General features: G+C 36.9%; 1 protein-coding gene across 1 annotated transcript in view; it reads left to right on the top strand.

The window, feature by feature from the left end:
* The window catches only part of LOC101983873 (zinc finger protein 420-like), a 115,025-nt gene that overhangs the window by 44,917 nt on the left and 59,547 nt on the right, over window positions 1–10,561 (top strand). Inside the window, exons 4-6 of the mRNA XM_005371735.3 lie at window positions 432–536; window positions 3,849–3,975; window positions 4,778–6,203. Of these exons, the coding sequence (XP_005371792.3) occupies window positions 432–536; window positions 3,849–3,975; window positions 4,778–6,203 (1,658 nt within the window). The remainder of the gene's footprint in view (window positions 1–431; window positions 537–3,848; window positions 3,976–4,777; window positions 6,204–10,561) is intronic.

The following is a 10,561-nucleotide window of genomic DNA, read 5'->3' as shown; positions in this document are numbered from 1 at the left end:
GCGCAAGTCCTCCGAAAGGATTTGCTGCCCACAGGTACCTGTGCCCACCCAATAAACCTCTTGCTGTTTGCATCCGCATGAGTGGACTCGTTGTTCCTTGGGAGAGTGTCTCTCCAGACTGAAAGGCAGCCCACCTTGGGGGTCTTTCAGTTTGTCACAATTGTAGCTGAAATGTGTCTTATGACATTTGTGTTTTCTCTGAGATTTTCATCATCACTGGGCTCTAATTGATATGTATATTATTCTTAGGTTTCTTTTAAAGAGTGTGCTTGGTTACATTATTAGCAATATTTGTCTTCCCTCTATTTGGAAGTAATGATTTGTGGTTTGGTTCTCCAGCTCCCCCTTCTCACTGCTTCTTGTGTGAAATGTCCTAGTTCCTTTTCCTTTGTGTGATTTGACATTCTTCATACCATTCATATTAATTCTAGGTTGATGTAAGTTATCAACAAGAATTCTGGTCTTTAATCCTGCAGCAGAAATACAGAGAAGAGTTTTCAGAGAGAATGGCTATATCTCACGTAAATGTGTCTCAGGTCAGTGGCCTATCCATATTACTTTGAAAACTGTTTTTATATTGAAATCTTGTGTGCCTTTAATTCTCTGCCTTAGGTAATGACATCTAATGTTTCCCTTTCTTTTACTTAATTCTCCAGATATACTTTTTATTGACTTGAAACCTGCAATTGTAAAAAAAAAAAAAAAAGTTTATTGTATAAGCTGATCCAAGAAATAGATTGATGCCCAGATCCTCCAGGGGATACACTTCTGTTTTTATATATTATTGAAGAGGGAAGCTTTCATGTCTTATATGGTTTTTAATTCAGAGATGGTCAGGCTTCCAGAAATAGCCTTTTGGAAGTGATCATACAAATTCATGTAACGTTTTTCTGGTATTACTAATAAATACATGAAAATTAGAATTAGAAGAGACTCGCTCTCTTGAATCTTAAATATTATGTCAGCACCATTCAGAGTCCATATAATGGAAGAAGTACGTGGCTTGCTTTTGCAATGAAACTGAAATTTCTGTGAGGAGATGTAGGTAGCAGGATGTTAGTTTTTCTCTTTGTCATTCGCTATCGCACAATGAGGATGTGTTTCTTGTTATTGTTGTTCTTTTTTGACTCGTAAAATCTTTTTTGTCTCAATGGAGTTACTACTAATATTTTTTATTTTTATTTCAATGCTCCAAAGTAAATTTTCCAGAGACTTGTATTCTCTTTGTATTTTCTTCATTTTTTTCCAACAGGATATCCTTGTGTAGTCACTGCCTCCCCCTCTCTATTGGGTTGGCATCAAACCTTCAGCACTGGAATCAGGCACATTTGTCACCTGGCCTGTATGTAGAGAGAACCAGTCTGGGTTTCTCTGCATGAGAAAATTGTGTGTTTTACCACTGAGCCATCTCACCAGCCCCCAGGTTTATTCTTATGGTGAAGATTTGTGAAGGTTGTATAACTTATACAGCCTGCACCATCTAGTGTCTTAATGAGAGAGTCATAAATGATACTCACCTGTGTAGCCTAAAATCCTTGTAGATTCTTAAGTTTAGATACTAAGCAAAAAAAAAAGAAAGTGGAATTACATGATTCAAAAGTTTAATTGAGCAAATTTTATGAGCAATAATATATTGAAAGTCAATGGAGAGTTTGTATTATTCTCACAAATCTTCATATATTTGGTTTGACCATAAACTTTACTACATTTTAATGCATTGTCACATAGGTCATTATGTATATACATTACATATATACACATTAAATAATGAAATCACATCTTGATTTTGCGGGATTGTTTTGTAACTGTCTATGTTGACTGTTAGAGAAATTCAGATAACACTAACCTCATGTGCTGATTTTTGTATTTATCTCACGATTCTCATAAAATGACATTAGAATATTTGATTCTATGTGTTGTTTAAGGAGAGTTACCATTAAAACCCCTAAACTCTGATTTTAGTCCATTAATTCTTTTTCCTCCCACATTCTAACTCTTTGTTCTACAAAGGGTGGGTCATTGAACATGCAACTCAACATCACAACTAAGTATGTTAGAATAGTCTTAGGTGAGATCTGTATATAGAGAAGATTTATCCTGTGTTCACATTTGAGCAAGGAGAACAGTTGCAGTGTTTGGGAGTAGAGATTTGCTCATTGTAACTTGTCTCTCTGCTGTGAGATACTGTGGTCCTAGTTGATACAACGTCTACTTCATAAAGGTATATCCCTGGATCTAGACCTCAATGTTATGTCATTATTCCCTAAAAGATTAAGGGTGGTGAGACTATTATGCCATTCCATTTTTATAGACATAGAAAACAGAATAAATAATGGGGAAACCTGGTATGTCCATAGAGGAAATAGAGCAATACAAAATGTAGAATGGATTGATCCAGTTTGGCTGGTGAGCTGCTTATGAGAACTCAGACCCTCTAAGAAGTAAATATTAAGAATATCATCCTGCATGATACTGTAACTATATGTGCTGTCAACTGGGAACACTGTTCTACCTGTAGGTCTACCTAGTTTGAAAAATTCCTTTGTAGCTTTCAAAACTGCTTATGCCTCTTGCAGTGGGGGGAGGGGTGAAAAATGTATTGGCTACCAATGGTAGAGCAGAGTGAATGAAGGGGAACAATACAGTGAACAAACTGGTAATTATTGTAACCATTTATAGAACCTTAAGGAGTAAAAACGGATTGTAAATCTGTTCATGCACATCATTGAAACTATATAAATAGAGACTTTGTGCGTCTGTTTTACTGAATGTATGCATTAGGGCTGTGTGCCTCCTGCATGCTGAGATAAGGAGAGAAATGTATCCTGTCTTAGAGTTTTAGTTGCTGTGAAGAGACACCAGGAACACAGCAACTTTTAGAAAGGAAAACATTTAACTGAGGCTAGTTTATAGTCTCAGGATTTCTTACATTAACATCATGGCAGAAAAGTGGTCCACATGGCATGCAGGTCATCATGATGCTGGAAAAGGGAAAAGCAGCTTAGAGTTCTACATCTTGATCCACGAGCAGCAGAAAGTGACCTCAGTCATTCAGAGCATAGCTGGAGCATAGGATGTAGTAATATGAGTGGCGGGGCTGCGTCCCCCATCACCCCGGGCCGCCTGCTAGCTTATGCCCCAAAATAACAACACACAAATTGTATTCATTTAAACACTGCTTGGCCCTTTAGCTCTAGCCCTTACTGGCTAATTCTGATATCCCTATCAAGCCATCTCTAATAATTTTTGAGCACCAGTCTTACCGGGAAGATTCTAGCCTACATCTATCCTGGGTCAGAGCTTCATCGCGTATGTCTGCCTGGGAGAGGGGAGGATGGCGTCTCTGAGCTCACTTCCTCTTCCTCCCAGCATTCTGTTCTGTTTACTCCTCCCACCTATGTTTTAACCTATCAGGGCAAGCAGCTTCTTTATTTAATTAACCAATGACCTTCCTCCATCAATAGGAGACCCCAAAGTCCACCCCCATAGTGACACACATCATTATAAAAAGCCACATACACACTAGCAAAGTCAGATATCCTAATAGTGTAATTCCTTATGGGGGCCATTTTATTCCAAATCATCCCAATTAAATGAAACTTAATCAGTATCAGTTCTGTTATGTCATGTCTATACTGGAATGTGAATTGTTTATCTCTAGGAAAGCAAATCTTATCTGCTGGTCCATTTTTACCACCTATGGAAAATGTGTTGGGAATAATTGGCATGGGTCATTTGTATCACAAAATATCTATAATTACTGAAGTTTTTTTTTCTCATGAAAGCATTTTCTCTAGCAGCACATGGTCTGCTAGAGAAATACTTAAATGGATAATTTTCCATTACAGGGTCTGTTGACATTCAGGGATGTGGCTGTGGACTTTTCCCAGGAGGAATGGGAATGTCTGGATTCCTCCTGGAGGGCCCTTTGCATTGATGTGATGATGGATAATTATAACAATCTGGTTTTTGTAGGTAAGAAGTCTCTTCTTGTGGAATATCTCACTCATCGTTACTATTTAAATACTTTGTATGTATGCAAATTCTCTGAACAATATGGAGACCATCAGAAATTGGGGAATTTATGCCAGCAAATGTAACTTTTTCAGTGTTTTTCCTTTGTTATATTCTTTGTTTTTTGAAAGAGAAACAAATACTATATAGTGAGTCATTTCTCAAGTCTTCTATTAGTCAATGAAAACTTCAGAGTTCAAAAAAAGTTGGATATTCAAGGCAAGAAAGTGCATTATATTATATGTAGTGATTGGAATGTATTAATATTAATATCAAATAAATTTCATTTATTTCTGAGTTTTATAAAACAGATTTTAAAACAGAAAAATATTTCTGGTGAGGACTCTGTGGCTCTTATTCATATATTTATTTTTGAGTTTTCATCTGTATAATAAGTCATGTTAGCACAGGACAGCATGATTTTAATCCTAGCAATATGGAGGCAGAAGCAAGAGGATGTCATGAGTTTCGGACCAGCCTGGGTTACATAGTACATTCTTTACTTATTTGTCCCAACTTCTATAAGGTTTACATTTTTATATAGGAATGAGAATAATACTAACAGTCTTTACAGTTTGATGGGTTAGAATAGTTCTTCTGAGGTTTCATGTAATCATGGTAAAATGCAAATACCTATGCTGAGAGCTCTGTTTCTAAGAATTCCAGGGTTACTTGTCCTAGAGAACTGAAGGAGACACAAGTTCTTCAATGTGTAAACAACATGCCTCAATCCCTATGAATTTTATCTGCGCTCATTTTCCAGAAAAACATCAATGTGGTGAACGTGTCAAAGTCTTGAGTGAAGGATCACAGCATACTGGCTATCACCCTGTGAATATCCAAGAGAGGTCACATAAATGTAATGAGATTGGGAAAATGGCCTCTAAAACTGTCCAATGTACACGTTATAACACAAGTGACCTTACAACGAACTGCAACAAATATGGATGTCGTAACCAGAGGGATGCCTGTACTGATTCTACAGTCCTCAAGAATGATGAAAGTGGGAACACTGGTGAAGAACTTCTCAAGTATAAAGACTGGAAGAAATGGTTAAATGTGTGTTCCATCATTAGTCAGAGAATTCGCACTAGCGAGGAACAGCGCAAAATTACAGACTATGGTAAACCATTTGACTCTAAACATATACCGATGCTGAAACCAATCTCTAGTATAGAGAAAACATACCAATGCAAGAAATGTGGAAAATGCTTCACGTCATATTTGAGTTTCAGCAAACATGATAGCTCTCATTCTGGAAAGAAATCCTATCAATGTAAAGAATGTGGTAAGTGCCTTAGCACATTGTATCAGGTTGAAAACCATTATAAAATCCATCGTAGAGAGGGACCTTACAAATGTAGTGAATGTGGAAAATGTTTTATTCAAAAAAACAAACTTGGGGCACATCAGAGAATATGTATGAAACAAAAAACTTACAAATGTAATGCATGTGGGAAGTCTTTTACATGTGCATATCATCTCCAAGTGCATGAGAGGATGCATACAGGAGAGAAACTTTACAAGTGCAACCAATGTGAGAAATCCTTTATGTTTGCTTCTCATTTTAAATTACATCAGAGAAGCCACACAGGAGAGACACCTTACAAATGTAGTGAATGTCAGACATCCTTTACACAGGCTTCAAATCTTAGGAAACATCAGATCATTCATACAAGGAAGGAACTTTACAAATGTAGTGTTTGTGAGAAATCCTTTACATGTGTCTCACATCTTAGACAACATCGGTTAATTCACAGAGGAGAGAAAGCTTTTAAATGCAGTGATTGTGATAAATCCTTTACACATGCCTGTTTTCTTAAAGTACATCAGAGAGCTCACACGGGGGAGAGACCTTACAAATGTAGTGAATGTGACAAATCCTTTTCGAACATATCTAATCTTAGAAATCATCAGAGAATTCATACAGATCATCAACCTTACAAATGTAGTGAATGTGACAAATCCTTTAAATGTGCCTCTAACTTTGGAGTACATCAGAGAATTCATATGGGACACAAACCTTACAAATGTAGTGAATGTGAGAAATCCTTCACACAGAGTTCAAATCTTACACAGCATCAGAGAATTCATGCAGGAGAGAAACCTTACCACTGTAGCGAATGTGCGAAAGCCTTCACACGTTCTTCTCATCTTAGAAGACATCAGAGAATCCACATAGGAGAGAAACCTTAGAAATGCAGAGAATGTGAAATATGCTTTACTGAGTGTTTAAATTTTATAAAAATCAGAGAATACATAAAGGAGAGAAAAAATGTTAATGTAATGAATTTGGCTGAGTATCTGCATTTCACTTGTAAGAATACTTGAAAAAATTCATACTGGAGAAAAAAGTTTACTTAGTAAATAATGAGACATATAGCTTAATCCAAAAGTCTGTTCTCAGAGATCACTGCGCATCCAATCCGTACAAGAGAAACTTTATAACGTCTGAACTTTCTGAAAGACTTCAAGTAGTATAGAAATGTTATTGGCAGTTTATCCTAAGCAAAAATTCTGATAATGTGACAATGTAGGAAATTTTCATTAAGATATTTTACTGTATCAACCTCAAATTTATATAACAATGAAAAATCAAGATGTCTTTGAATGTGCTTTGGTACACGAGTTCCTTGGATGCTGAATCAGTACATCCTGAATAGAAACTCATTAATCAGGAAAGAAGTGTTTCTAAATCATTTCAGGAATATAGGAACCTGACAGAAAACAGAGACCAGTAATGATACTTATAACTGGCTTTGAAGAACTAACCCATCAGGAATGGATGGATGCCCTCCAACCTGTAGATTACCTGTACAGGCTGTGTGCAGTGTGTTCCGGGTATCTAGAGTTCTTAGGCTGTATCTTATGATAGGTGGAGCTTCCTAGTGGCCACTGCTTTCTAGTCTGATTTCCTCCTTTAAGCAGCATATTTGCCATAATCCTGAAAGTAACACATATAAGCCTTATAGATTCGTTAAGATGGAATTCAGTGTCATTAATTTTTTATTCTGATGCCAGTCCCCATTTAGAGAGATTAAATGAATGTGTGTGTTGCATCCTCCCAGGAACGGTCTATCATGCAATGTGAGCTGACCTCACTAATAGTTCTTCAGAAGTTGAAACACATAAGAAAATTGGTATTAGAGAGAAAGCTTTTAACTATCCATCATGTGTTAGATAATTTGTTCACGGTAAACTCCACACTGGAGAACCCCTAGAAATGTGCAGCAGTTGTTCAAACCTTGTGATAAAAGTTTAGACTCACCTGAAAATTGATACTGGAATAAACCACATTATTAATGGTATAGTAAAACCTCATCTCTTCCTTCACAATGTTGATTATGGAAGAAATACCTACAAGTCAAATTTTAAAGCTATAACATGCAATCTTGACAACATTCTATGTATATGTACATCTAGGAACTATCCAAGAATATGAAAGAATGTTTGTCAGTACCCAACTCAGTTATAGAAATAAAATCAGTATAAACAGGACAAAAATGATAGAAGACTCACGTACGAATACTAAGACAGACATATCTGTAGACATACAAAAGTCGGTGCAATACAATTAAGAAACAAGCAATAAATGAATACCTCACACTTAAGTGAGCAGGAATTATTTTTTTAGACTGACACTGAAACCTTTAGGGGAAACTTATTTTTGTATCACCAATATGGGAGCTGTTAACATCTCAACAAACTTGCATAGATAACCTCCAATAGAAACATCTTTGAGTTTCTTGAAAGCAGCTGTTAATTCTATTTTAAATTGTAAATTCTGTTTTGTGGTTTCAGTAGTAACCCTTACTAAAAGATCTGTATTTTTTAACTTTATTTTTTCTTACTTTGATATGTTTCAATTAAAATAAAATTACATCACTATCCCACTCTTGTTTTCTTTTTGGTCCTCAATCAGATACTATTACTTAAGCCTTACACACTCAAGTAGATGGTATTTTTCTTTTATTGTTAATTTTTAATGCTGACATGGCTGTGACTTTAATTTTGTGTACATGATTTTCATCTGACTTCTTTGCTCTATTTGAGAAACATTAAGAGTGTTTATCCCCAAGTGTCAGTAATTTTCTTCTGGCATTCAGTAGGTATAATTCTTTGTGTTGGTGGCAGGAAAATGTGAAAAATTTCCTTGTCCTATTAATATGTTATTTTAGATGACAATGTTTCAGTCAAATTCCTCATATTTTGACATTTATATTATCCTTGCCCAATCCCGTTGGTCGAGTTCCTTGACCTATAGATGAAGAGCTGTTATGTAAATATTTGTTTTGCCAATGAGCTTCCATGCTCTTTTGATATCTGAGCTGTGTTCAATTGTGGTTTTCTTTGATGTTTCCTTTTTCTGTAAACAGAGGCTCCTTCAGTGAAGGAATAGCTATGTCTCTATCTATGTATCATAAGAAGATAGTTTAGAAAGGAAGTTTTCCACTTTCAGTAATGTAGCAGGATATAAGATTAACTCAGAAAAAATCAGTAGCCCTCCTGTACACAGATGATAAATGAGCTGAAAAAGAAATCAGAGAAGAATGACCCTTCACAATAGCCACAAATAGGATAAACAGGTCTTGAAGAGAGCAGGGATACAAGAAACATACCAAAACATAATAAAGGCAATATACAGCAAGCCAACTTCCAACATCAAACTAAATTGAGAGAAACTCCCAGCGATTCCACTGAAATCAGGAAGAAGTTTGGAGAGAAATAACTGCAGCCATATTCCCAAATATTGTTTATAAATGTTCTTTAACATTTAAAGGGGATATGATATAGATATGAATAATTTGCATTGGTATGGATTTTAGGGTCAATTTTGTTTATATATATATATATATATATATATATGTATATATGTATGTATTTCTGATCTTGATTAAGGCATTGTGATTGTGTAGCTCATTTAAAAATGTAATGTAGGGGCTGTAGAGATGGCTCAGAGGTTAAGAGCATTGCCTGCTCTTCCAGAGTTCCTGAGTTCAATTCCCAGCAACCGCATGGTGGCTCACAACCATCTGTAATGAGGTCTGGTGCCCTCTTCTGGCCTGTAGGCATACACACAGACAGAATATTGTATACATAATAAATAAATAAATAATTTTAAAAAATAAAAATAAGGGTGCCAGGAGAGCCAACATTGGGGTGAGTTTCTGACCCCGTGGTGGCAGCCCAGGACAGGGAACTCAGAAGTTCCTCAACCCCCTATCCTTCTTGGGCTCTCTGCAGGGCCTCTACTCCCTGCATATTGCCTCTTTCTTCCTATCCCACCCAGCTGGCATCCAGAACCCTCCCCACTTCTGCCCCCCTGCCCTCTTTGGGCACATAACATCACCCAGCTCAGCCTGTCTGGGCGCTGGGTCCGAATCCTCAGGGCAACCAAGCAGGCGGGAGTTCCTTTGTTTCAATAGCCTGCCTGCACCAAGCTTTGTTTAAGAGCTACCCAACCAGCACAGAGACCTGATCTCGGCGCCAGGCGAACCAGCATTGGGGAGAGCCACCATTGGGCACAGAGATCTGATCTCGGCACCAGGAGAGCCATCACTGGGGAGAGCCATCACTGGGAAGGTACATCAGTAGGCAAGGAGAACTGATCCTGTAAAAGAAGATCCATAGGGGAGCATTTGGAGGAAGAGATGGGCAGACGCCAATACAAGAATTCACCCAACAATCTGAAAAGCAATATGAAGCCACCAGAAACCAGCCACCTCACAACAGGAGGACATGAACACCGTAATCAAGAAAAAGTAGAAAAGATTGAATTCATGAAAGTGATTGATGCCCTTAAACAGCATGTAAAGAACGCCCTGATAGAAATGGATGAGAAATATAACAGAAAGTTTGAAGAATTGAATAAATCAGTGAATGATACTCTAGAAAACCAAAGAAAAACAATCAAAGAGATAATGAAAACAGTTCAAGACTTGAAAACTGAAATGGAGGCAAAGAAGAAAACGCAAACAGAGGCCGGATGAACATGGAAAATTTAAGTAAACAAACAGAAACTACAGAAACAAGCATAACCAACAGAATACAAGAGATAGAAGAAAGAATCTCAGTTTCTGAAGATACCGTACAGAAAATAAACACACTGATCAAAGAAAAAAGCAAGTCCAACAAACTGTCATCACAAAACATTCAGGAAATCTGGGACACAATAAAAAGACCAAACCTAAAAATAATAGGAGTAGAAGAAGGAGAAGTGCAGCTCAATGGTCCAGAAAATATATTTAATAAAATTATAGAAGAAAACTTTCCCAACCTAAAGAAAGATATACCTGTGAAGGTTCAAGAAGCATACAGAACACCGAATAGGCTGGATCATAAAAAAAAAAAATACCCTCGCCATATAATAATCAAAACACAAACCAGGGGCTAGAGAGATGGCTCAATGGTTAAGAGTACTGACTGCTCTTCCAGAGGACCCGGGTTCAATTCCTAGCACCCACATGGCAGCTTACAACTGTCTGAAGATCCAGTTGCAGGGGATCTGACACCTTCACACCAATAAACAATAAAAAATATTTAAAAA

Source organism: Microtus ochrogaster, unplaced genomic scaffold (genome assembly GCF_000317375.1).
Source record: "Microtus ochrogaster isolate Prairie Vole_2 unplaced genomic scaffold, MicOch1.0 UNK124, whole genome shotgun sequence".
In the NCBI taxonomy this organism is placed as follows: Eukaryota; Metazoa; Chordata; class Mammalia; order Rodentia; family Cricetidae; genus Microtus; species Microtus ochrogaster.
The sequence above is the reverse complement of the archived record's forward strand: the minus strand, read 5'-3'. Positions and strand labels throughout refer to the sequence as shown.